This window comes from Macaca thibetana, chromosome 15 (assembly GCF_024542745.1).
Source record: "Macaca thibetana thibetana isolate TM-01 chromosome 15, ASM2454274v1, whole genome shotgun sequence".
Classification (NCBI taxonomy): Eukaryota; Metazoa; Chordata; class Mammalia; order Primates; family Cercopithecidae; genus Macaca; species Macaca thibetana.
In genome coordinates, this window is record NC_065592.1 from 81,833,196 (window position 1) to 81,860,913 (window position 27,718).

The window sequence follows — 27,718 nt, forward strand, 5'->3', positions numbered from 1 at the left end:
GATGATCCACCCACCTTGGCTTCCCAAAGTTCTGGGATTACAGGTGTGAGCCACCATGCCCAGTTGCAACCAGTTTTACTTCTAACCTAGTAATTTTATTCTAAGATTCTTTTCAAATGTCTATAAATAGGTCCTCCAAATGTTTTTTGGACCAGCTTTGCCATCTTACTTGTTTCATCATTAATGATTAATAAATCTCTGATATGTGTTCATTCCGTCTTTGTTATGGGAGTTGTGTTTTTTAACTTTTAAAAAAGTATGCATTAGCATCCAGAAGTTTTTCCCAGGGACTAAAATCTGCATTTAGATGAAATTCAGTACATCAGTAGTTTAGGACTTCGGGTGTTTGGGGGCGACCCGCACTAAGCCATGTAAGTGCGTGCAGAGCCTCTTGAGTTGTGGCTCCTGTTGGTGTACCCTGGGGATCGGGAAATTCCAGGAAGCTTATGAGGACCTGGATCTGCTGGGCCCCAGGAATGGCCAGTACTTCCTCAGCAACCACTATGTGCCATGCACATTCTGAAAGCTTCCTATGTGTTAGCTTATCCTCACACAGTCTCCCTGAGATAAATACTAGTTTGCAGATGAGGAAACAAGCTCAGAGGGTTTAAGGAACTCTGAGGATCAGAGTTTAAGCAAAAATTATAGAAGAAAGACCTAAATAAAGTGGTTCTATGTGCATCAGGATGGTTGAATGGGTGTTTTTCTCTAGTTCTGCAATTTCATCTAAGATCAAAGCCGAGAGGGGGAAGCTAAGATATAATCTATGGTAGGAGCAACCTTCCCGTGGGGGCAGACCCCACCCACACAGGCAGACACCATCCATCAGGGGACTGTGGTCTCCTGTGGGACAGACGCACTTCCAGGGAGCTTGCTGAGAGGTGCCAGTTCAGACTAGACCCTTCCACCAGCTGCCTTCCCCGCTTCATCCTGGTGAAGTGAGAGGGGTGTTGTCATTGGCGGGGGATGGGTGCAGAATTCAGGAAAGGAGCTACTTACTCGCCTCTCCACTCTGGGAGGCAAGGGAAGATTGACCTCAAGTCAAGGGAGGTGAACCCCAAGAGCATCACTGTGAAGGCTGGGGGCCCATGCCCTCCACTTGCCTCCCCATACACTGAACTGGGCACTGGTGACCATCTTATCTACATGTGGCTGAGGGACCGGACCAGCAGAAGGTGCGGCGCTGTGGGTGGTAAGAGAGATAATAGAAAGCAGTGGCTCCAGGATGGGCAGGGGAGAGACAACCAGGGGTGCGCCTCCCTTCCTCTGAGGGTGAGGAGGATGGTTGCTGGATGCTGCAGGAGCTTGCCGGCTGGGGAGATGGCGGCTGCAGGCGGCTGGGGACACAACAACCTGGGTGGAAGAGGTGTGCACTTTAGAGGTGTGCGCAGATTGGTACCAGTGTGTGGCCTGTTAGGAACTGTGCCACACAGCAGGAGGCGAGCAACAAGTGAGCGAAGTTTCATCTGTATTTACAGCCACTGGCCATCGCTGGCTCACATTACCGCCTGAGCTCCACCTCCTGTCGGATCAGCAGCAGCAGTAGATTCTCATAGGAGTGTGAACCCTATCGTGAACTGTGCATGGGAGGGATCTTGGCTGCATGCTTCTTATGAGAATCTAATGCCTGATGATCTGTCACTGTCTCCCATCAACCCTAGATGGGACCACCGAGTTGCAGGAAAACAAGTTCAGGGCTCCCACTGAATTATACAGTTCACTACAGAACACTATATATTATAATATAACCATCATAGAAATAAAGTGCACAATAAATATAATGTGCTTGAATCATCCCCAAACCATCACCTCCCTGGCACCTGGTCTCTGGAAAAACTGTCTTCCACGAAACTGGTCCCTGGTGCCAAAAAGGGTGGAGACTGCTGCTTTAGAGGACTGTGGCTAAGGGGTCAGCTGGAAGATGGGGCCCAGGGCTCAGGGACCCCAAATGCCCAGTTGCTGCCATTTGTCTTCATTGATCTCCTGGTCAGTGAACTAGATCAGCAGAATGAAACAGCAAGGCGAGGCCTGTGACCTTCCCAAGGGCAACTCCTAATGTAGGGGAACCTCTGTGCACCTCCTGCCCACGCCCCTTTCCATAAAGGGACCCAAAGACGGAGACAGGGAGGGAGGGAGCTGAGTGCAAGCCCTGCTCTCCCAGGGCAGTGCTCACTTCCAATCTGGGGATGGGGAAATGGGGCAGCCTGATTTGAATGAGAGATTGTGGTTTGCAAATCAATGGAAGAAAACCTGGAAGAAAAACATTTTAAGAATCAAAAGAGACCAAAAAATCTAACGCCGAGTTCATCCGTGTGCGATGACAAGCCCGTCCCAGGTGGACGCAGGTGGGAGTCGTCGGAAAGCTGAGCGTAAGTGCTTGAACCCTCTGTGTCCGTTTCTTCCTGTATAAAATGGAGACAATGATAATACAGGAAAAGCTTCTACCACTTAGAGGTGTTGTGGGGAGTTACTAAGTTCATCTCTGCAGGACGCTTGGCACGTGGAAGGTGCCATAAAGACTAGCTGTCATTCTGCAAATTGTGACTTCCCCCGACACCAGTTCAAGGTGCTTTCTTCCCACTTGATCCAACAGCAGTCATGTCGGTGGTGGGACACTCTACTTGCTGTGAGAAGGATAGAGAAGGGGTTCCTCGGGGCCAGGCCACAGGACCCTTGGGACAAGGCCCTGCCTCCATGTTCAGGGCTTTCAGCAGCTATGGACCTGATGGGGCTGCAACAGGCTTTGCAGGGAAGATGGGGGAGGGGCACATGCAAAGAAAAAGCTGATGAGCAGTCTGCTTTGGAACAGGGCTAGACACTCTGTGTTGGGGAGTCCAGGGCCCCCAGCATGGCCCTGGCAGCAGGGAGGGCATGCCTGGCAACCTTCAAAACGTGAATTTCCAAAGAGCACCAGGAGGAAACCTTCTAGAACCTTCTCACACTTGGGCCTCTCAGGGCGCTGTTTTCCACTGTCCACTTAGGTCTTAGTACCTTAAAAAAAGGCACCTTCCTTCTGGGAGATGACTGAGGTGGGGGAGAATCAATTCCTGTTTTCCTACCCTCGTGGAGGATGTCAAGTATGAAATCCAGAGAATTTCTCTTTCTCCAGTTCAGTGCGTTCGAAGGAGACCCACAGGACTGGAGGATCAGCTGGGACAGGAGAACACAGCCTTTCTTGTCTAAAACCAAGTCAGTTCCACAGAACTGGAAAAGCTCATTTAGAGAACTCCTGGGCTCTGGGCACCTGTAGGGTGGGTAGGAGCTAGTCTGTTAGGGAAAAGACAAACTCATCACACAATCCTGTGCCTTCCCTGCAAGAAGAAGACACTTGGCCAGGCCAAGAGGTGAAGTTCTTGTTTATTGTTGCAGCAACTCTTATACAGACATTAGCGTTCAGTTAAATAAAGGAAGATAGCACAGTAAAATACATCACAACCCCAAACCGGATGACTGTGGCCACGGTACAGAGGAGGGAGGGAGGGACCAGTGACCAGACTGTCGAGGAAGTACATTCAGTGGGTGTGCGGTGTCCACATTCCAGGCTCACGTGTAGATATATTTTATTTATATATTTATTTATATTTATATATAGATCATTGAGTTTTGTGTATACAAAGAACGATATTGTTACAAATACAATACTATACTTCTCCCGACGCTTTACAATAAGCTCTATTTCACCCTCTTTACAGAACAATAGTACAAGTTCATACTCTAGGTGCTGTGCTAAGTATGTACAAGAAATGTCATTCCCACACAGTCCTCACACACTGCCTTGATGGAGGGGAAGAAAGATCGAGTTGTGTGCTCAAGTCGACCCAGGCCAGGGAAGGAGACAGACATGAAACTCAAACCAACAGGTGGCCTGTGAATGTGAGTCAACACATCTAAGGAGGGGCGGCCCCTGGTTGTAAACATTGGTAACGGCTACACCACTGGGTCGAGGGACCCAGGAAGGGCTCTGTAGATGGTTTTCATCCGTGTGCGGGAGGTGTTGGTGCCCACAGGGTGAGGGGGGCAGAGGAGCGATGGGGGAGGTAGTAGGTTACTCTGGGACTCCCTGAAGGCGGTGTTGATGGGCAATGTTCAGAAAGCAAACCCGTGCACAGGGACCCGGCGCCCCTGCAATGCGCTCCTAGGAGCCTGCTCTGGCGAGGGAAGGTGTCACTGGAGAAGTGGGCTCCAGGCATTGGTCTTTGGGGGTTTCTCCCTCTCGTGAACCCAAGGCTGATGGTGGCTCCCTGAAATGCTCACATTGGAGAAGAGGCAGGGTGGGTTCTGGTGCCTCTGCCTGGACCAGGAGGGGGAGGTGAATGTGGGAGTCCATCCCCAAAGCTGAGCCACCAGCATGTCCTGGTGGAGCAGCCACAGCGGCTCTGTGCCCTCGCAGCATTTGGGAAGGCTGCTCTGTACATAGCCTTCCCGTTACACGGGGTATTTAGATATTTACATATATAACTATATATACCGGGATGACAGAAGGGAAGACCACCACTTCTCTTGGGACTTCCAAAAAATCTAGCGACTCACTTTTAAGACTCTGGCTGCTGGGGTGACCATATCTAGGCTCACTCCCTTGCCCCAGTGGTAGCGGGAAAAAGAACCCACTTCAGTTGGATGGACCTGTTCCGAGCTCCAGCAACTTCCACTCACTGGGTGTGAAGACACACCTGGATTAACACACAAGAATGTGGTGGACAAATCATCTCACTCTTATGTTACAATGTCAGTTCTCCAGGAGAGCTTGCAGAATTGCCTTTTTCAGCACCTCTCAAAGTTTACAAGGTTTTTGTGCAATAGGAATAGAAAGTATATTCTCTCCTTGAGGTGAAGATAGGTAACTGTTATGTGCAGGTTGTACAGGGACGCACTACTGGAGTTCTGTCCCCTGGCCAATCGTGGGCGGGCCTCTGTGGTGCTGCCCAGGGGCCTGGGGACAGACAGGCATGAGCCCCTGCAATGATTTTCCAAGGCTCCTGATGCCTGAAATGCCACCAGTAACACTTCATTCCTGTTCTATCCACTCTTATTGGCAGAGGAAAGATGAACTGGCTGGTGACTCTGTAGTGTCTCATTGTATCACCAGATACTCTACAGCAAATGGAGAACCCAGGCCATGGTTCCTTCCTGGTCCTCACGTTTGTGATGGGTTGACCTTGGGGCTGGTCTCCAAGCAACTTTCGGTAAAGCACCCTTCAAAGAAGTCCTGGGGAGCTTTATGGCCCATCCCAGAGTCCCTGGTCCCACCCCGTGCCACTCTCTGCAATGGCAGAAGCCCCTTTCCCCACAGGGCCCCTGGGCAGCCAGCGGCCTCCCTTCCTTAGGGCTCCTTTGTAGTACAGTGAAACTGAGAGCTCCGCTGCTCATTCCTTTCAAGCACTGCGCTTCCCTGATTCTAAGCAGAAAACTCTGACGGTATAGAGATCTCGGGGAGCTGATCACAGAGCTCTCTGGTTGAAGTCTCTTGTCCCTAATCTTGTTATAGTCACTTTTCTCCCTCCTTAGAATCCCTCCATTCTCTCTATAAATACATGCTATCCAACATTTGCTCACTGAGTTCCTATTTCCGTAGACACAACATAAATATCCTGGATGCAGAGAACAGGGACTATATTAATTACAAAATATATTAGTTTCTCTTCCCCTGTCTCTACTGAGGTCATGAATGAAACAAAACAAAAGCAAAGCCAAATCACACCTCACATGAAAACAAAATGCTCTTTGGACCAAGTGAAAACTGGCTCAGAATTATAATATTACTAAAACATCTACACTGAACTGAGACGGAAGCCATAAATATGAGGCACCTGATGAAAACACGGAACATTCCACACCAGCTGAAAATGCTCTCAGGCCCACAAGGCAGCAAGAGGGTGTTTATGGGCCACATCTGGGGATTCTGAGGCATAACTTGAGGTTGCTATTGTCCCCTTAATTTTGTGGCTTATGTACTATTCTGGCCTTTCCAATATCACATGCTGCCTAGTGGCCCTGAGCAAAGAAAGCTGGTCTTGCCTTGGGCCAGGAAACAAGAGGACAATTGCACCTGGAGCTCGCCTTCTGGGGAACAGTCCCTCCTTCCCAGACCCCTGGGATGTGTGTTCGGCAGGAAGGGGAGTCCAGGAGGAGGATGCTTTAAACCAAGGTGGTGCTGGAGGGGCTGGGCCTCAGCCGCAGAGACGGCAGGTCTCTCAGGATGAGGCTGGGCAGCCCCCACCCTCCTGGCCACCTGCCAGGGAAGGGGCCTCCCAGAGAGGTGGGTTTCCAGGGGATGTGTGTGCCTAATCTTCAGCTTGTCTCATTGGTGGTGGGAGCAGGGAAGGGTGATATGCAAATGGGACTGTGTGTGTGAGAGATACAGAGAGAGAAGCAGACAGTACCTGCCTGTGTTTATCTAATGGTTGATAACTTCAGGACAACCTGGCAAAGTTCAGATGCCCCATGAATTGCCAAGCTCTCTGTGACACTATGGTGTCCTTGCCCAAGGCAGTTATTTCCCCTTTTATCCTGGGGTCAGAAGGCTCGTATTAGAAAACACACATACGTTGAAATTAAAACTAGCAATAGAAGAGGTTTAAGGTTGGCTCAGAGATTCTGGGAGGAAATAATGTATGGTGCCCCAACTACAAGGCAGGCAGTGCATAACCTTAATGACGTGGGCTGGCCCTGGGTACTACCACATTCCCACAGATAAACTCAGAGAGCAGAGATCAGCAACTGGGTTTTAGGCACTGCTGAATCAGCTGCTTCACTGCCCTGGGAGCTCCTTCTAAGAGGTCTGCACCTCTTGGGAAGGGAGGATTCCCCCTCAGGCAGTGACAGCTCACCCCTGGACACACCCAGAAGGCCCTCCAGGATGGTCCTGGGTCGGTACCAGGTGGATGCTGGCTGCTCTCCATCCTCAAGGGAGTGCATACGAACCTTCCCTGGTATTTAAAAAAAAAAAAAAAAAAAAAGCAAATCGGAGAGAGTAAAGAGGTCCTTGCGGATTCTTCTCTTCCTGTGTAAAACTGAATGCTGGGCGCGAGAGGGGAATGTCTCAGTGGACACAGGGATGCAGCACGAGAAACACAACCACGATGAGGAGAGTCCTCCATGCATGCCACCACGTGCGGCCGCGGTCAGATGTAAACGGGCTGCTCCTGGGCCGTCAGCAGCCTGTACATGGCGGCTGGCATTGTCTTCATGTGAATCTGAGGGTACAGAACACACTTTAGTGGGGGCTGAGGCTGGGGGCTGGCTGCATGGGCACTGCCCAGGGCCGGCGAGAGAGGCAGTGCTTCTCGCATAGAGGGCTTTGAAGATACCCCCCTACTGCCCAGCCACCACCAGGGACCTGACCCAGGGTGGCCTCCAGGAAGGGTGGAATCCACTGACTTTCTCAAAAGCTTAGGGGTGACAGAAATGAACAACAAAAACAAGGCAAGGCTTATTTCTCAGTCAAATGCTCTTGCTCTCACCAGACCCTACCCTTTTAAAAGCGAGAACTCTGAAAATGGAGGGAGAAGGGCTCAAGGCTTCTTAGGGCACCTGCCTCCCTCACCTCTCTTGGCAGATAAGGCAAGGGTGACAAATCAGCCCTAGAACAGCAGTGATGACTGACAGCAGTGATGGATGACAGCAGCGATTACTGACAGCAGCGATGACTGAAAGCAGCGGTGACTGACAGCAGTGATGACTGACAGTGCAATGGCTGACAGCAGTGATAAATGAATGACAGCAGTGATGACTGACAGCTGTGATGAATGACAGTAATGACGACTGACTGACAGCAGTGATAACTGACAGCAGTGATGAATGACAGCAGTGTTGACTGACAGCAGTGATAAATGAATGACAGCAGTGATGACTGACAGCAGTGACAAATGAATGACAGCAGTGATGACTGACAGTAGTGATGAATGACAGCAGTGATGACTGATAGCAGTGATAACTGACTGACAGCAGTGATGAATGACAGCAGTGATGACTGACAGCAGTGATAACTGACAGCAGTGATGACTGACAGCAGTGATAAATGAATGACAGCAGTGATGACTGACAGCAGTGATAACTGACTGACAGCAGTGATGAATGACAGCAGTGATGACTGACAGCAGTGATGACTGACAGCAGTGATGACTGACAGCAGTAATGACTGACTGACAGCAGTGATGAATGGCAGCAGTGATGACTGACAGCAGTGATGACTGACTGACAGCAGTGATAACTGACTGACAGCAGTGATGAATGACAGCAGTGATGACTGACTGACAGCAGTGATGACTGACAGCAGTAATGACTGACTGACAGCAGTGATGACTGACTGACAGCAGTGATGACTGGCAGCAGTGATGACTGACAGCAGTGATGACTGACTGACAGCAGTGATGACTGACTGACAGCAGTGATGACACGTCACGCCACACCGCACTGGGGTCACACCTCTGGAGGGCCACTTTGTTGATTTGACTTGAGTCTAAGAGTTAAATCTTTTAAATACATTTGGGGAGATTAACTGGGGAAAATGGAGGCAACTTAGGCAACCATACAGAAAAGCAACAGAAAGCTGAGTGTTGAAAAGAGAAGGTGAGCACATCAGATGAAAGAGAAGGCTGAGGGTGACCTGATTCCATTTCATGGAGAAGCTCCCGGACAACCGCTTGCAAATGTGTTTGGCGTTTGGTCAGAGACAGATAGGTCTGCTTGTTGGGGAGTGTTCAGGATTGGAAACTCAGGGAGCTTTCCCAGAAGGACTGCTCAGGGCCACAGTGGGCATATGAGGCAGGGGCACCAGACGCGGCCCTCAGCACCACCCCCAGCCCTGGATCTCTCCTACCTCCCCAACAGCATTGGAGAGAATGTGGACGATCTTCTCGTGGGGGGTGGCCACGACGCTCTGTCCATTGATTTCAATGATCCGGTGCCCCACACGGACGCCTCCTCTCTCAGCTATTCCCCCTCTCATGAGGCTGCAGATCTGCCAGAGTCAAAGGCTGTGTTACCCTCATGGCAGAGAGTGTGGCAGGGCTGGAAGGCCGTCTTTCCCGAAAGCCCCGCCCCCGCACTCTGCTCTTGGAGAAACTGACATGGTTAGGCTTTGGGCATTTAACTCTCTTAGTGTCTTTTCACAAAAGAATAGGTGCTGTTGGTCCACATGGCCACCTTGTTCATGTGGCTTGCGCAGAGACTGTAGCACATCACTGGTTTTTACAGCACACTGAATTCTACTTCTCATCCCAGCTGGGGCTGGGTAAAAAGGGCCATTTGGGCCTGTCGCAGAGTCGCCAGTGTTTTCAAACTGTTAGCCTGTGTGACGCAGGTTAGTGTTAGTTCCCGCAGTCATGACTGGGACTCAAGCACTCAAGCAACGAAGTGTTTAATGCAGCAGATTGTTTTTAGGGTCACAATTGCCTGAGCCACCGTGGGGCTGGAACTCCACCTCTGTGTTCCAAAGTGTGGCTGGCTGGGAGGGAGAGGCTCCTTTAGAGCTTCCCAATTCAGCGGCCCCTGTTCAAACTCCCTTCCCACAGAAACGACAGTGAGGCTGGATTTTGTGATGGCACAGTCAGCCACCACAGTGACCCGAGGCTGCAGGCGGGGCTGATGGGCCCTCCACCCTCACCTCACACACACTGCAACATAACTTTTCCCAAGAGTAGGTCTGAATTTACTAAGTTGGCTTTTCATTCCAGACCATGCACGTTTATTTTAAGTGGATGCAGACAAGATTGCAAGTGACATCTGGCAGCAACATGCTGTGTCATTCTGTGAGTGTGTGGCCCAGTTGCTCTCTCAGCTAGTCTGGGGTCAAAACATGCCTTAGTTTTCCCAATGGACCCACAGGTGTTAACGACTCCTTGTTCATATCCAAACTTTTAATACTATTTAACTATGAACAAAGCAAACAAGTACAAGTACAAACCAATGAAAAGATGATCTCAGAGCTAGACTGTAAAGAGTCAGCCTAGGTCCTCTCCTAATAGGTAAACTAGGCTACTCAGGTACGAAGAATGCAGGAAGTGGGGCTGGATATTTCAACTCCAAATGGGAAGTTCAAGGGTATTTCTAAACCTTAAAATGTATTTGGAATGATATTTTAATTATCTAGGACACTTTTTTTTTTTTTTGGAGACAGAATCTTGCTCTGTCGCCTAGGCTGGAGTACAGTGGCACAATCTCTGCTCACTGCAACCTTTGCCTCCCGGGTTCAGGTGATCCTCTTGCCTCACCCTCCTGAGTAACTGGGATTACAGGTGTCCGCCACCACACCTGGCTAATTTTTGTATTTTTAGTAGAGACTGGGTTTTGCCATGTTGGCCAGGCTGGTCTCGAACTCCTGGCCTTAAGTAATCCGTCTGGCTTCGCCTGAAGCCCAAGGTTTGAATGATCACTCAAACGCCACACTGTGTGAATCCCAGTTGTGACTGTGGGAACTGAGCCGGCCCCTGCACTGCACAACCCCAGGCTTGGGAGTCAGCTGCTCTGTGGGGACTCTGTGCCGCCTGGGTGGACAGCCCAGAGGCGAGGAGGCTCTTGGAGGGTGCATCCCAAACTCTCAAGCTAGCAGCCAGGAGGACAGCCCTGCATGTCACAGAAATGCTGGGTTCTGGGCGGGAATCTCTGCTGAAGGGACTCTGTCCAGAGAGGGAGCTGAGCCTGCTTCATCCATCTTTCTTGATGGATTCCTTCAGGGAACAAACTGACTTTAAAAAAAAAAAAAAAAGAAAAAGAAAATCAAAGGCCCTGTAATACCAGCGCTTTGGGAGACAGAGGCAGGCAGATCACGAGGTCAGGAGTTCAAGACCAGCCTGGCCAGTATGGTGAAACCCCGTCTCTACTAAAAATACAAAAATTAGCTGGGCAGAGTGGCACATGCCTGTAGTCCCAGCTACTCAGGAGGCTGAGGCAGGAGAATCCCTTGAACCCAGGAGGCGGAGGTTGCAGTGAGCTGAGATAGTGCCACTGTACTCCATCTTGGATGACAGAGCAAGACTCCATCTCAATTAAAAAAAAAAAAATCAAAGGCCATGCTACATTTTTATTTGTCAACATTGTGGAAAAGGATGTGGAAGGTGTTCTACTTACAATTCCGTTCTGGACACTGAAACCCAGCTGGTAGCGAAGGTCTGGTCTTCTGATTAACACGGTGGTGACCGGAGGACATCTCACAATATTCAGCTTGACTCGGGATTGATTCTTTAAGCCCTTAAACATGAATAAAGTACAGTGGGTATGGTGACCACTGAGGCAGACAGAATAAACAAAAGCAGGCAGCACCAAAGGCAAAAGAAGCCACACTGAGTTTTCCGTAGGACCCATTGCCTGCCTGCAGGCCTTCAGTGCCCGGGCTGGTACAGTCACTGCTCGGCTTTACCTACCCAGGGAAGATGCCACATGGTGCAGATGGAGCCCTTTCAGCCCATGCACAGATGGGGTTCCTGTGGGCAATGCCTTCCTTTTGGGAAGTGGACTAGGTTCAAGGGATCTGATCAAAGTACTTGCGCAACTATGAGGAAGTGTCAGATGTACTTTCTGACTTCAAAGATGAAGAAGGCACACTATTTCCCCCAGCCAGGAAAGACATGAGTGGGAAATGGATTTTCTTTCTGGAAGGCAAACTCTAGCAATGACTCCTCTTCTAACAAAGGACATCTAACTCACAGCAACTGGCCTGATTCATCATGGCTCTTTTCTCTGGTCTCTGATGCTCCTCTTTCCCCTTCTTCCTGCCAGTGAGAGATTTTACAGCTATCAACATTCCCACAGCAACCAGGGACTCCAATCAGTGTGTGCGTCCTTGGGAGAATGGGGAGGGTTGCAGGATGGGTGTTGATGGAGAAGGAAGGGGAAGAAATACGACTTGCAGACTGTTGTTTCATGATCCCTGATGACACACCTCTCCCTCTAAATTAAAATGGAGCACAGAGGGAAAGCTGATCTTTGACTATAACAAGGGACTAGTTTCAGTGACTGTGTAGAAAGCTTCCACCTTGGTGTATCGCAGGCTCCTGCTCCTGTCCCCTGATCAGACTCACAGCAGTGAGAGAAGCCCTGGTGTGCTCAGAAGCATCTTTAGAAAACCATCACAAAGCTACATTTGCCCTAAGCTGGGCAATGGGAAGGTTTGCTCCTGCAGGCCCGACCACTGACTTGTCAGCTTCATCCTAGAGGAGGGTGCTGAGCAAAAGGAACTCAGCTCTGAAACAAATGTCCATTTTCCAGTCTCCCCAGGGTGCCTGCTCTGCCTCAACAAACTCCTGATTACCAGATGGGATAGAAGGAGTGACCAATAGCAGGTGCCTTCCCACCCTTTTCAAGTCATGGTATGCAGGAGAATCTTGTTTGCACGCTGGGGTAAACAGACCACACTGTTGTAGCTGGAGGCCCTGCAGTCCCTGGCCCTGCTACAAGAGCTGAGGCAGCGCGGGTCAGAGCCCTCAGTGGGAAGCACCTGCCCGACTGGACTCCCATCTACACGGCCAGCTGTCTGGGAAACTGCTCAAGGTCAGGCCCAGGCCCACTCCTCCAAAGGGAACTGTAGGGTGGGTGGGAGGAGAGGTGGGTAACTTTTCCTCCAGGGGAGAACAGCTACCAGGGAATGAGGAGGCACTCAGGGAAAAGGCAAGCTCTGTTCTATCTAAGCCCACAGTATCGCCCAGAGACAGCATCTGCTCAGTTCACAAGTGGGTCCAGTTTGTGCCCGCTATGAGTGAAGTGGAAAGAGAACCTGGAAAGAACAGTAACAAATCCACAAAAAGCACGCATGAGGGGTGATCGTCTGCCTCTTATTCTAGAAATAGAATTCTGCAAATTCCACAGCCACTACTGCTGTCACTCCTTGACCAGTCTACCAAATCTTTTTCAGTGCGAGGTCAGGACTTACATTGCACATTTTAAAGATGAAGACATAGACATGGAGCTTGCTTTGTCCAAGGGCTCTGTGGGGTCAGGACTGGAATGATGGATCCTTGCTCAGGCACCCTGCCTAGCAGAGGCGTGAAACTGGTGTTAGACAATTTCACTGCAAACAGAATCTGTAGCCAGAGTGCTTCTTGGAGTGGCAGAAAAGACCAACACCCCTTCTGTATCTGAGTTACAGAATATGCTTTAGATTGAGGGAGAGGCGGGGGCTATTTAGTCTCTGGTTATCCAGCTTTACGATGCTTGGCCAGCAGGTGTATACCAATGGCTCTTAAACCCCACACAGCAGCAGCAGCAGCAGCCCCTGGCCACTTTTTAGAAGTGCAAATTCTGGGCTCTACCCAAGCCCCACTGAATCAGAAACCTAGGGGTGGGACCCAGGAATCTGTGGATGACAAGTCTCTGAGATGATTTGGGTGCACACTCAATTTGCGAACAACTGGTGTGGACCACTACTGCAGAACAATGAATGGCCTCATCTGCATCCAGGTGGCTTAATTTCTCCATGGATGATTACATCCAAAGATGTCACTTTACTAGTCACACCTGCAGCCAGTGTGCTCAGTGGGAGCAGGTGCTGGCAAGGGTGGGGTGAGGGTGACATCTTGTGGGAAATTTTATTAGCCCAGTCACTATACAGCTGACCCGTGGTCAGTCATCTGCATGTCTGTGTCATGCAGGAACACCCCTAAGATCACTGCGCATCAAAATCTACCCTGATGATGAAACTAATGGAACCAAAATGACTGTAACTACCTGTCATTGGACACTCACTGTTGTCTGGCATTGACCTGGAAAGGACAGGAGCTGTCTCATTTAATGTGGTGGCCATAATTATTCTATAAATATATTATACAAGAGGAAACTGAGGCTCAGAGATATTAAATGACTCACTCACATTAACACACAGCAAGATTCAATCCTAGGTCTGTCTGCATTCAAAACGTGCAGTATTTCTACACCATAATGCCCCATATACACAACCAGAGAGGGTGTGTCTTTTGTGAATAAGGCTTGCTCCACAAAGATGACAGGGTCAGCCACAGAACAAATCTGCGTCCCCAGATTCCAGCCTTGAATTGGGGCCATCTTTTTAGTTCACTTTCCTACGTGGCAAGAGTTTTTTGGGGTTCCTGGTCCTCACAATTCCCCACCCCCTGGCTTCCCCACTGATGTGGTTCTAGTTTCTGCTCCTAATGTGTGAATCTTGATGGAACTCAATTTCCCCGCTGTTAGCGTCTGCTCCCCTAGTGCTCTGAATTCCTCTGCTTTCTGCAGGACTTGAGCCTCCCCATGGCTGTCACTCTGCTTGTGGCCTCCATGTACCATGCGACTTGGCATTCACACTCATGCGGCATCTCCCGGTGGTTTTGGAACATCTCCGGGGAACTGTTCTGGTTAAGGAAATGATTCCAAAGCACAGCAATGGAATGAGTGTGATTCTACCTGGGGAAATGAACATCTGCAAAGGATCCAGGCCTTCCATATGCAGCAGGTCCCCATCAACAAAGGGAGATGCTCTGGCCTTCCGCTCCTATCGACAGGACCAGCACAGCCTGGTGAAGAGGACTCCCCTGGTGTCAGAAGACCTGAACTCAAGTTTTGTTTCTGCTACCCCAAGCAGTGGGATCTGAAGCCCTTTGCTCACCCTTCTCCCACCTCAATTTCCTCATCTTCCCAACAAATGGTAAAGCTCACTAACGTCTCTTGCAGTTCTGATTTCAATGACTGCACCCCCTTTAATGTGTTTATTCCTAAATGCCTTTGTCTGCAACATCAAATCTCAACCATTATGCTTAAACCTATTCCTGAAATTTAAAGTGGGCTTCTTTTGCAGGGCTGGGAGGTATGATGGAGAGCAGCTCAGACATTCATGCAGACATTTTTATCTGCTTTGAGTGCTTACTCCTTCCCACCCACTTAATCAATATTTACGAATCACTTGTCATGTGCCAAGAAATGTGTTAGGCACTGGAGATTCAGGGAAGTGCACCCTTTCCGGGGGGGAAAAGAGACATTATCGGTACTAAGCACAGGGCTGTGAGCCCAGAGGGGGCTTGAGTCCCTTCACCCTTTTCTTTCTCTCTAATCACAAACTAGGAGACCAGGAATTTGTGGGAAAGAAGAGAGATGAATGATGAAGACAGGAGCATGCTGTTGGAATCTCAACCCTTCAGGCAAAGCCACCTGCTTTAAATGTTTACACCTGTTAACCACTGATATTATTTAGGTACGCTTGTGTGATACAGAAAATGTTACCCAACATACCCAAAAGCAAGAGAATGACTTTATCTTCTCAATGTTGCCTAAAAAATTCACACTGCTCTGGTGGGTTCTTTCCTTCTCTGTGAATTGATTTAAGACGCCTGATCTGTCCCTCAGTGAAAGATTTTCTAGATTGGGGAAAATGTGTTGCAAGATGAGGCTTAAGAGAAATAGCAATTGGAAATAACCAGACCATGCATTTGCTCTGCTGTTCCTAATCAGTGTTTCATGTTGGGTCCCATTAACTTAGATTTCTGAGCTGCCATTTTATTGGAGGTGCCAATTAAATAAAGGGTCATTTGGTCCCCATGACAACAGTGGAACGGTACAGCAAATTAAGAAATCTGGTGGGAGGGGAAGGCCAAAGAAGAGGGGCGAAGAGAGAAAAGAGAAGCCAGAATGGTCTCTATAGCAACGGGAGAGCGGAACCATGATGCTCCTGGGGAAGCAAGGGAAGCTGTGCGCTATTCTAAAACAGAGCAAAAACCCAGAGGGCAGGACCACAGAGGCAAAGGCCCAGAAAAAGGCAGCCTGTAAAATGTTCCACCCACCAATAATTATGCCTTGGGAATTAATTATGACCCAAAAAATAAGAGGTAGGAAGAGGAAGGCAAGTCAATACCTATAATTCTACTCTAGAAATCTATTTCCTCTAATCTGGGGGGAAAATGGTCAACCAGTATTGAAGAGGCCAGATGCAGAATGCACACTTTGGACCCCTGTTCCAGAAAGTGTGGCCTGCAGACTGGTGATGCCATCACCCCCACAGAGCCTGCTGAAAACGCAGAATCCCACCCTACACCTGCTGAATCAGACCTGCAGTCTAACAAGATCCCCAGGTGATTCCAATCAGTTTGAGAAGCACTGATTCATCAGGATGAGAGTTGCTTGTCAAAGTCACTGCAAAGAGCATGAACATACACTGAAACAAATTTGAATACAGCCTTGAAGCGGCCCAGACGCTGCTCTGCAGTGGCCCGAGGGGTAGGGGTAGGGCAGTGCGCACATCTGTCCAGGTGCAGGCAAAAAGGAGTGTGTTTTCTAGAGAATTTTAAAAATGTGACAGAACCCACTGAAGTCAGTCTGTATTTGATACTGGCAATTCTGGCTGTTATCAGTGGTTACACCTCCCACCAGCCAGGGTGGTCCACGGACGGACCATCACATCTCCCTATTCAACAAGCGGCACACTGTGGTGGGGAGGAAGTTCAGCTGTGTTCTAATCAGGGTCTGCCCTGTTAAGTACTTCTTCACTATGGGCGGCCATGAAGGCACTGCTTTCCTTACTCTTCATCTTCATCAGTTACATCTCTTTCATCACCACTCGGCCTTTTAATTTTCTGGTTCTATAGAGACTACATTTATAGACATCAAAGTTCAGCTCCTCAAACAATCCGTTTCCTCTTAGGAAACCGTGCAGACAGAGCTCTGTCTGTACTCCAGCAAGCTTTGCTTCCACCTTGATGCTGTGATCCCACGGCAGCTGCAGAGGGAGTCAGGCCGCCCTCACAGCCTCACTGCTTCCCTCCTCTGGTCCCCGCGCAGATGAGACGGGAGGGATGCTCAGGAGGGTGGGGACTCACTGGCCAGCTGGGGGCCCTGAGCAAGTCTTCTGTGCGTTTAGAGTCTCCGATGGCCCATGTGTGCACCTAGCATCTGCTGTCCCCCTTGTGGGCTGTCCTGAGGAGGAAGGGAGGTGACTCCAGGCCATGAGCTGGAGTCTTGCAGGCCTCAGGAAGCCCAGCTTGTTCTTGCCCAGGCCCCATCCCTACCTTTACTTAAGTCCTCCCCTTGTCTGAGTCTGTTCTTAGTCTGCCATGACAAAGTACCACAGACTAGGTGGCTTATAAACAACAGACATTTCTCTCTCACAGTTCTGGAGGCTGGAAGTCCGAGATCAGTGTACCAGCACTGTCAGGGTCTGGCGAGGTCCCCTTCTGAGTTGCAGATGGCCAACTTCTAGTATCTTCACATAGCAAAAGAGAGCTTGCTGGGGTCCCTTTTTTAAGGGCACTAATCCCAACCATGAGGGCTCCACCCTCATGCTGATCACTTCCTAAAGGCCCTACCTCCAAATAGTATCACATTGGGATTAGGGTTTCAATATGTATTTGGAGGGAACACAAATATTATTCAATACTTAACCCCCCATCTCCTCTCCTCCTCCCCAACCCTTCTAGACCCAGACCAGCTCCCCACAAACCGTCCCTGACCAGCTTCCCTCTCTCATCGATTTGTCTCTCTTGCTTCTGAACTCCTACACCGCCCAGGCAGAGTTTCTCAACCTCATTTGGGGCTGGATAACCCTGTGCTATGGGGCTGTGCTGTGCACCGTAGGATGTTTGATAGCATCCCTGGCCTCTACCCACTGGATGCTGGCAGCACCTTCTCCTCCCCAGTGGTGACAACCCAGTCTCCATACATTTTGGAGGATGCAAGATCACCCCTGGCTGAGAAGTACCACCTCAGGGTCTGGCTTGGGCCTAGCATTTCACCTGACACCCTCCCTGGGATGAGTCTGTATTGGAGGCTTATCCTCCAATCCTTAACCATGGGTGATTACATCATCTTGCTGTGCCTCAGCTTCCTAGCTTGTACAATGGGTGCAACAATAGTACCTGCCCACAGAATGCTGCCCCGAAGGCTCAGCAAGTCAGTCCACACATATCTCAGAGCACACAGCGCTCAGAGCACCCAGAGCACAGACACACAGCACTGAGCACTGCAAGCCATAAGTCCTTTCACTTCTCCTCAAACTGATCAAGCTCCCTGGGGGCAGGGACTGTCTCCATGGGATCCCTGGGTCCCACAGCCCCTCAGCAGTTTTCATGCCTGCACCCAAGGTGTTTAATCAGCAACTTGCTCACTGGCAGGAGCGACTTGTGGTCCTGCCTCCCCAGCCCCACCTCCCGCTTGCCTCTCCATGTGATCACAGCAACACCAGACCAGCCTTTCCAGGCCAGGCTCAGACCCCATCTCTCCCTGACTCAACACTGGCTCCTGTCCATCAATTCAAGCAGAAACTTCCAAAGGCCACTTCCCTTTCTGCTACTGACCTAGGTTTTACTCCTTCAAGGTCAACTTTAAAATCACATAAAATGGGCTGTCTAATCACTCATAGCCTCTCACCTTTGCTCTTAGGGCCGCAGAGCCCTTGCACATCTCTAATTATCCTCCACATGCATACTGTCAAGCCAGCTTCCCCAGAGCACGGCTCTGCCTCACAGAGGCCCAATTAAACCTGTCTGAATGAATATCCATGTTCAAAGTTGATTCTCTAATCTTATCTTTAATGTGTATTAAGCAAGAGGTAGAATTCATTTAAGTGTAAGATATAAGAAAAAGAAATTAGAGGAGGCCAAAGAGGACTATTTCTTTCCAGATGTGATTATCTTACGTGGAATTAGAATTTAATCCATTTCATTAAAAACAAAAAGGCACCATCCATGTGTCCTATACACTCACCTTAACCTCCCATCCCCACCCGCTCAGCCAAGGATGCTAGCTTTGTGATTTTTCTTTTGCTCACAATGACTATTTGCATGCATTCATCCCTTTCCTTCTCCTTCTCCCTCTCTCACACATGCACATATGTACACAGCAACATCCTAGCTAAGTCTTTCAGGAAACCTCTGCAGGACCAAAAAAAAGTTGTGGAATCTCAGTCTACCTACAGTACCACAGCACTTGGTGCAGAGCCACTGGGGTCTACAGATGCTGTCATGGAGGAGGGACATCCCAGTCACACTGGCCATGCAATCAGCAAGTTCCAATGTGCTCAAAAGACTCCACGTGAATGCTTCATGTCTAAAGAGAGTCTCATTTCTTCTCAAGTATTCACATTTAATTTTCCTTCCAATAGCTCTTCTTAGCCTTATAAGCATCAGTTCAGGTTGAGCAGGAAGGATGCTCAGGTATGAAAAAGCTTCCATGGACTGGAAGAGAGTTTCCTTCTTCTTCTGGCAATGAGCACATGTGAGTTGCTTTACCTGGGGTCTGAGGGAGGACAAACTCACCTGCATCATAGTCAGGGCCACTGGGAAGGAAAAAGTGCTCAGATTTGAAGCATTTCTGTAATTTTTTGACAGGGATGGTAAATCATGCCAAGTGTATCTGGCTGACTATAAGTGATTGTCTGGCTTTCTCTGTTGAGGCTGAGTCTGGGCTTCATGGGAGAGTGCTGTGATTGGCTAGTGATGCCTGTGAGGGACATGCTGCTATTAGAAAGTAGTGTTATGTGAACCAAATACACTTCCCCTGATCTAAATTGATTTCAGGGAAGAATCTGTAAACAGTAACTTGATGGTAAGCTTCCTGAGTGCAAGTCCACGCCTTTTGTGTTTATGTCTTCCTTGGCGCCTGACACTTCGAATATGTTCATATATATTAATGACTGGATGGGGGTCACACTTCACATCACTTGAGGTTTACCACAGCAGCTAATTTTTCCCATATTCAGGTACCTTAATAATGCTCTGGCAGGTGGATAGAGGCAGGCCCACCAGGCTGGTGCCATTAATGGACATGATCTGGTCACCGATATTCAGCTTCCCAGATTTCTCTGCAGGGCCACCATGCATCATATTGGCAATGATCACGGTGGGGAGGATGGATCCCCAGCCAGACTCCACAATCACCACACCTAGGATTTCTCCTTTCTGCTTCTCTATGAAAACCTGGAAGGAGAAAAACATTTAGAAAGCCTACATCAGCAACCATCTGGGGTAGGCAGAAATCAAAGCCTCTCCCCCATTCCTGTCTCGCCTAAAGAGACACTTCCCTGGGGGGAAGACACTTCCCAGATGAGTTCCTGTCTTCTCAGCATTCCGCACATTTGGAATTTTTAAGAAATGAATTCACACAGGTCTACACTCTTTTGTAATTCACTCTTGTTTCACATAAACAAACTTGTCTCAGCACACAACCACAAGGACCACCAGTTTTTTTTTTTTTTTTCTTGTGTTTTTTTTTTTTTTTTTCAATTTCTTCAGTCCTGTCCTCAGTGGCAGGGGAAGAGGCTCAGTGGGTGGGTGGTGTGTTACGGTTTCTAGAAATAGCTTTTCAAATTCCATGCGCAGGTTCCCCCTCCCACAGTGCTTCCCCAATTCGCTCCGACATTTAAGTTTCTTGAGTTAAAAATAAATAAACACACAGAAACACTTCTCTGCAAGGAGAAAAAGTTGAGAAAAAAGAAAAAAAACGTGATGCTGAAGTTATCACAACCAAAGGTTGGGTGTGCACTCAGGAAGTGCATATCCTGGATACACAGATTTTTCACAACCTTTACTGGCACGGCAGAGAAGACAGGAGTTGATGTTGGATACTTGCACTCTGGGGAGGCCTGCAGAGATGCCACTAAAAGGTACTGCACCTCTTGGAAGCATCCAACAAAGAGTATGTATGTGTATTTTTGGGGGACTTGACAAAGTCCCCTTCACAAGTTGATGTCCGCTTCCCCCAGTTGCTGAAGTTCACAGTCAGCCCCTTCCCTGGAGAACTGTCCTTAGCTGAATGGGAGACACCTTCTGTTAAGGTTGAATTGTATCCCCCCAAAATTTGTATGTTGACTTCCCAACCCCCAGTGCCTTAGACTTAGATTGTGACTATTTGGAGATAAGGTCTTAACAGAGGTAACCAATTTTAAATGAGGTGATTAATACGGGCTCTAATCCAATATGCTGGTGTCCTTAAGTAAGAAGAGGAATGGTTGTCTGTCATGGGTATCAAAAAAAGAAGAGGAAATTTGGACATAGAGACATGCATGGAGAAAGGATGATGTGAAGACACAGGATGAAGACAGCCATCTACAAGCCAAAGAGAGAGGCTTTGAACAGATTCTTCTCTTATGGCCCTCAGAAGGAACCAACACTACCAACATCTTGCTTTTGGTCTTCTGGCTGCAAGGTCTGTGAGACAATAGGTTTCTGTTGTTGAAGCCACCCAGTCCATGGTACTTTGTGACAGAAGCCCTAGTGAATTCATACACCCCCTCTCCAGCCTTGGCCAATGACCGGCGTGGGGTACAAAGGCTGGCCAGCTCCCTTGCTCCAAGGTGAGACAAATCTGTCCTGCAATCTGAGCCATGGAGCTTCCCTCCGGGTCAGAAGGAAGCTCCTTGCAGAAAGGTGGGACACCCTTCCTTGGTGTCCCACCACCAAGCTTCCCACATCCCTTCTGTTCTGAGGTACTTTCCCAACAAACCTCCGTGACAAGAATCCCCGCCTCAGGCTCTGCTTCTGGGGAATCTGACCTAAGACACCTGACAGACCCCAGTGGATAAAATGATCGCTTTCTCATTAAAAGTTCTTTTTACCTATGGGATCAAGTCCAAACCCCTCAGCTGGACTTGCAGGCCCTCCAGTCCTGACCCAGACCTCAGGCCCATCTATCTCCTTTCCTGTGCCCACCTCCTGCTCTAGCCAAACCATACTTCCCCATTCCCCAGACAAATGTGGAACTTTCTGATCTCCAGGCTTCCAACCATTCCATAGACCCTACCCTCGGCTTGCCCCTACAATCCCCAGATCGCCAGACCAGCTTGGATAGCCTCGTCTTCCTATAGGCACTCCTGAAGAGCTCAGTCTGAAACCACAGGTCATCCCCAGAGGACCACAGCATCTCTTGTCTGAAACCTGAGATCTTCTCTGTTGGTTTTGATTAGTGCCTGTACCTGGCACCATCACTTAACTTTTTCAGTGCCCTTACCTAGATTGCAGGGTTTGTACAGGCAGAGTTCAGGTCCTATCTGCTTCTGGGACCCACCCCAAACTTAGCTCAGGATGACCAGGAGCAGAGGATGTGCTGCCTCTCTGTTTATACACAATAGCGTTTCATGACAGGGCCCCAGAGCGGGGAGCGAGAGATGGGTGTGAGCAACTTCACGATGTCCTGCCAATACTGCACTCTTCACCCTTGATCTGCCTTCACTTCCGCGGCAGGGTGCCCCCCTTTCCAGGCCCCTACCCAGCTGACCCAGCCTGGAGAACAGCTTCAGGAAAGTACCCACATCTTTACAGTTTTCCGACTTGGAGAAGTGAATCAGGTCATCGTTGTACATGTCCTGGGTATTGAGCAGGTCACTATACTCCTTCTGGCTGAGATCTTCGGGGTTAATCCCATTGGCCCTGAGGAATTCCTGGTACGCCACGCTAAATGCCTGTCCGATGGACTGTGCAATCAGCTGAGCCTGGAACAGCAGCCAGAGAGGAAAGATGGTCAGCAGAGCAGTGCATCTGGTGAGCAGCCTGGCACGCTTCCCACCTGAATAATGGCCCTCCTGGAGTTTGAAGAAGCCCTAGATATCACGCCTGCTGGGCCAGTGGCTCTACATGGGGCTACCAGTGCCCACCAGGGGCCGTTTTCAGAACGACTGGGGATGTTTTTGATTATGATGATGATCATAAGGGAGCTACCGGCATTCAGCAGACAGGAGTCAGAGATGCTGAATATCCTGCCATGCAAAAAACAGCTTGATACAGTGATGAGTCATTCTATACCCTGCATCATCTTCACAGATCCCACTGGACATTCATGAGCATGCAATACTTGTTTACAGTTATCTGAGTCCAGGATTCAACTCCAATTTATACATAAACACAAAGACTTTGTGTGACTCTAATACACATCGAACATTTCAAGAATAATACCGTGTGAATTGAGAGAAGATGTTATTTTGCTTCATTCAGTACTTCACCAGAAGGAAGCTTCATGACTTCGAAAAATCATCAACATCAGTGTTGTTGTGGTATCTGTGCTGCCGATAAATCACATACCTATCAACCTGCACATGTGCTGTTGTGCATGGTGATTCTGCACATGCTTGTAGACACATACATGTTATTTAGCCCTCAATTTGAAATGTCAACTAGGAAGTGTTTACGATATCCCACTGCACACTGTGTTCTGCTACATTCAAGCTTAATCAGGTAGGTATAAGCATCTTGACTACCTCATTATGCCTTTCAGAATGGTTGCGCCAGAGCATTTATTAATATATATTGTAATATGGTTTTATTTTAGCTTGCTTTCCACTTATCTTTCCTTTATATTACATTTATGGCCACAATTTGATTATTCTGTGAAAGATTTTTCAATAGGGGAGGTTATATTAGCTATGAATTTCATTTCAGGATAGTAATGGGTCATTAATAAAATATTTATTGTAGAAAGGGAGTATTGGATCTAACAGAGTTGAGAACTCTGACTGGTCCAACCCTGTGTTTTCCAGTTGAGGAGATGGAGGCCCAGAGACACAAAGGAACCTCTCAAGGTCACACAGCTTACAGGAGGTGGCACTGACTTCTGCACTGGGCTTTGATAGCTTTTCCCTGCATTAATTAAGCAACATTATTAATCCAGACAGCCAAGAGCAACTGAACACTTCTCGTGTGGCTATGCTGCAGTAAATGCTATACAAGGTATATGCTATGAAAAGTAAATGCCATACAAGGACCATCACTGAATCTGCATATCAATTCTATGACAGCTATTAGTATGACTGGTCCACAATCTTTCACTTGGAATGTGAGAGGCTCTGTTTCAGAATTCAAAACTTTTCCAATTTTAGAAAGGTAGCAGGGTGCAAATACTGGACATTGTGCTATAACCTCCCTTAGGGTCTGGGGAAGTACGCAGAGCACAGTAACATTTCTGTGGCAAAATGTGTAAGATTCATGGTAAGCTAAACAAATCCTATAAATGGCCTCCCGGCAGGCAAGGCAGGTTTATCAGTCACCTGACTGCAAAAATCCCTTTAGTTTCTCAGAGCTTTCTAGACTTTGGAACTATGGATCTGTATTAGTGTCCCCATTGGGTAGACCAGGATATGGAGGTTGAGGGGTTAAACTGCACACTTCCTGAGAAGGGGCTGGGGGCTGAATCCAGAGCCCATCCTCCTGCCCACCACACTGGACAGCTTCTCTGTGAATTCTGATGGGCAGAAAAACAAAGCCAAACCAGAACATCTCTAGAGCAGTGTTTTAAAAACACAATTCTAACCTCCACTCCTCTTTCCCCACCTTTCCTAAATGTTGGTAAAAGCACCTTATTAACAGCAAAACAGCAACTTTCCATGTGGCTGGCTATGGGAAAAGAAATACTGAACTTTTCTCACTGTGAGAATCTGGTGACTTTACAAGTCACATCAAGAACTACCACCGTCTACCTATTGTAAAACCGGAAGGAGTAAGGCATTGCTTTCGGCATCAGAGAGGTGCATGTAGACAAACTGAAAAATATATACCTGGGAATGTGACCAGTCGACTTCCCGATCACCATTAGCGGATGCCCCTGGTGAATGCACTGGCTACTGGGATTTATGGACCACTAGCCATGTGCCACACATCAGGCTTTAACTGCAGTATCTATGAGAGTGCCGCAGCAGCCTGGCGAGGGAGGCACTATCGTCCTGCAGAAGAGGAGCCTCAGGCTTAGTGGCTGCACAGCTTGGATGAGGAAGGACTCAAGCCCAGCTTGCCCAGTTCTGGAGCCAGCACACTCTGGCCCTGCTCTAGTGAAAGCAAAGGGGTAAGGTTCCAGATCCACTCTTGCTTACCTCTTGCTTCTCCATTCTTTCCTTTCTTCTCCTTCCCAAGGAGAAGAAACCCCTCCCTAAGAGCTCCAGCCAGATGGAGGTGGCGGTGGGGCCCACAGGGATCCTCGATCCTTGTAACTCTGTCTTTTCACTGGCCCGCAGGACGCAGGAGGCTTAAAAGTCCAACTTTTCACTCTTTTGGAACTTTCTGAGAACCTCCTAAAATTCATTTTCCCCCTGTTTGCATGTTGGCCTCAGTTTTACAGGAACAGTAGGGAGAATGGCAGGCAGAGGCATTTCAAGCTCTCTGTCCTCCCAGTGACCTTGTCCTGTGGCTGCTTTCTAGAGAACAAGACCAGTAAAGGATGGTGACAGTAAGTGTCGGCATCTCCTCTCTGTGCCCACAGCCCCGACAGCTCTGGTTCCCTGGAGAAAAAAGCAGGATGGCTGCTGACACCTAACTTCCGAGAGGAAGGCAATTTCTGCAGCTAGATGAATGCTGTACTGGAGAAGAATGGCCTCTTTGAAGGAACCAAGGCTACAAGACGCCATCTTCTCTTCACAGATCAGGACTCTGTGCTCCATGCGAGAAACAGAGTTTATTCCTCTGCGTCAGGAGGAAACATAAGCACAGTCAAAAGCAACGGTCCTCAGGCTGTGGGTGAGTTTTCTGCTGTTAAAGATTACTATGGGGCTGTGGCCTCCCCTGGGAGGCAGCTTCTGAGGCCCAGATGGCGAGGGGAAGTAGGGGAGCCCCTAGGAGCAGCTCAGGTGCTAATACAGTTTGCAGCCTGGTGGCCTCACTAGCAGCTTGGGTTACAACCCTGAAAGCAGGCCAAATGAAAAAATGGCTTCTGTTGTAAACAAATTTTCTCTGTTGACCACATCATCCAGAGAAATGGAGCTTAGGAATCACTGACTTTGTGCCAGGAAGAGGAGCTGGTTTTCCTAAGGACTGGGGTGGGCAGTGCTGTTGTCTGCTGGGGAGGGACAGGGATGCTAACTTTCCTGTAGCCCAGAGGATGGTCCTGGACCACAAAGAACTGTCCTCCCAAAATGCCCTCATGCTTGGGCAGACCTGCTCAAACCCCTACAGGGGGGCCAAATTCTTCCTACTCTTCACCTCATCCCAAAGTCTCTAATAACTCGGCCTCCTTTCCCTTCCTCAAAGGGAAACGCAGCTAGCCCCTGACTCAGGGCCTTCACATCTGCTCCTTCCTCATTCTCACTTTATTCAGGTCTCTGCTCCAAGGTCACCTCCTCAAGCGAGGGCTTTGTTGATCACCCTACCTGACATAGCCCCTGTCCCTCCATCCCTTGACCCTGTTTTATTTGTCTGTGAAGCACTCCCCACTACCCAATTTTACATTAAGTATATTTACTTATTGATTTTCTGTCTCCTTTCAGCCCTTGCGATGAGTACCCTGTCTGTTTTATTCAGACTTGTATCTCTAGTGCTGGAACAGTGCCTGACACACAGTATGTGCACAGTAAATACATGTTTCATGTGTGATGAATTAGACTGAATCAGGTTCTGAAAAGTCAAGAGAACCTAACCCAGAAGGAGATCAAAGGAAGCAACCCTTACATCCTCAGACTCGAAGACGTGGCAGATCATCTTGTACTGCCTTTTCCCATCCTGGGATGGGTGGGAGGCTTCCACGTTCTCCTGGGAGTTGGAACGAGGCATCCGCCGGCGGGCCATCAGCACAACGATGTTCCCAATGTCCGCAATGTAGGAAATGGTCCTCAGAGGGTGGTCCATCATTGTCTCCTGGAGGTAGGAGGAGAGGGCAGGTAAGTCCAGCTTGGCATCTAATGACCCAAGAGAGCGCCTGCCACCCCATAGCCAGTCAAGTATGTTCACATGCAGGGTGGGCTCCCCGGCTCACTGCAAAGCCCATGGTGAGGGATTAATGAATCCCCACCCAGGCCTGAGGGCATTTCCCTTGGCTAACCAAGAGCAGGAAATGATCTGTGGCAGGTGAAAAGAAATAAGAAATTCCAAACAGTAGAATCTCTTGTGGGGAAGTTAAAAAAAAAAAAAAAAAAAAAGACAAAAAAAAAAAATCAAAATGGCATGGCTGTTTCTGTTTTTGTGTGCAGGAGTGTATGAATGATTTTAAACCCAATTTCTTAAAAGACGAATGTGTCCACATTAATGAATCCTCTGATTAAAATTTCTGAAAATGCTAAACGTCATCCATGTCTTAGGGGCGTTTTTGGGCTTTAAGAAAGCAATCCCAAACCCCATCCAGCAGCAGGCACTGTGAACACCACCTTCTAGCTCACTGGGGCCCAGCATCTGGGGACAGCCGCTCTACCGACACATGCATCTCTGAGTTACGATGCCACTAAGCTTCCCCCTGGGAAAGGTGGAAGCCAGCTGATACCTGTGTGTCAGCGTTCAGCACTTTGATTCTCTGGGTAGAAATGAAGAGATCCACCTCAGTCATTGGCTGAGATTCGCCTTCAGGAGCCTGAGAAGAAAAAATGCACCAAGAGAAAGTTTGACCACACTGCCCTGACCCAGATGCAGAAGGAGTCAGGTTAGCTCACACAGAGGCACCAAGACACAGTTACCAGAACAGCAATACAGACTCTAGGCTTAAACTGCCAAAGCTGAAGGTACCACACAGAGGATGGACACATGGACAAGAGTTAGCACCTTTAGGTTACAGGGAAAAACGCAGAATCCCCTTTTCTTCCTCCCCTATAGAAGCAGTAACTCACTGCAGTAGATTTCACTCTTTGAACGATGATGGCAAGTGGCGCTCTCTGTAAGGGTTTTGGAGCCCAACAGATTGAAGAAATAGGGCAAAAAACTCATACCAAAAGACCTTGGGGAAGTCGCTTAGAATTTGCCTCTGCTTGAGCCGATGGAAGACAATGTTCATAGCAGCTGCAAATGAAGCCATTTGGATGCAGTTCTGGTAAGAGGGTCTTTACATTTTACACACCACCCCAGCAACACAGAAGCAGTCCTGAAGCCACCCCATTAAGAAAGAGCCCCAATGC

The 27,718-nt window shown here is 48.7% G+C and overlaps 1 protein-coding gene across 3 annotated transcripts in view; it reads right to left on the bottom strand.

Annotated features, from left to right (window-relative positions):
* Positions 1-3,338: 3,338 nt before the first annotated feature.
* APBA1 (amyloid beta precursor protein binding family A member 1) overlaps positions 3,339-27,718 on the bottom strand; it is a 226,399-nt gene continuing 202,019 nt past the window's right edge. For all 3 annotated transcript variants that reach the window (XM_050761928.1, XM_050761926.1, XM_050761927.1), the window contains 7 exons: positions 27,094-27,180; positions 26,289-26,474; positions 22,175-22,354; positions 19,632-19,844; positions 11,068-11,187; positions 8,819-8,959; positions 3,339-7,193 (listed from right to left, as the gene is read on the bottom strand). In XM_050761928.1, coding sequence (XP_050617885.1) covers positions 7,122-7,193; positions 8,819-8,959; positions 11,068-11,187; positions 19,632-19,844; positions 22,175-22,354; positions 26,289-26,474; positions 27,094-27,180 — 999 coding nt within the window. In that variant the 3' untranslated portion in view covers positions 3,339-7,121. The remainder of the gene's footprint in view (positions 7,194-8,818; positions 8,960-11,067; positions 11,188-19,631; positions 19,845-22,174; positions 22,355-26,288; positions 26,475-27,093; positions 27,181-27,718) is intronic.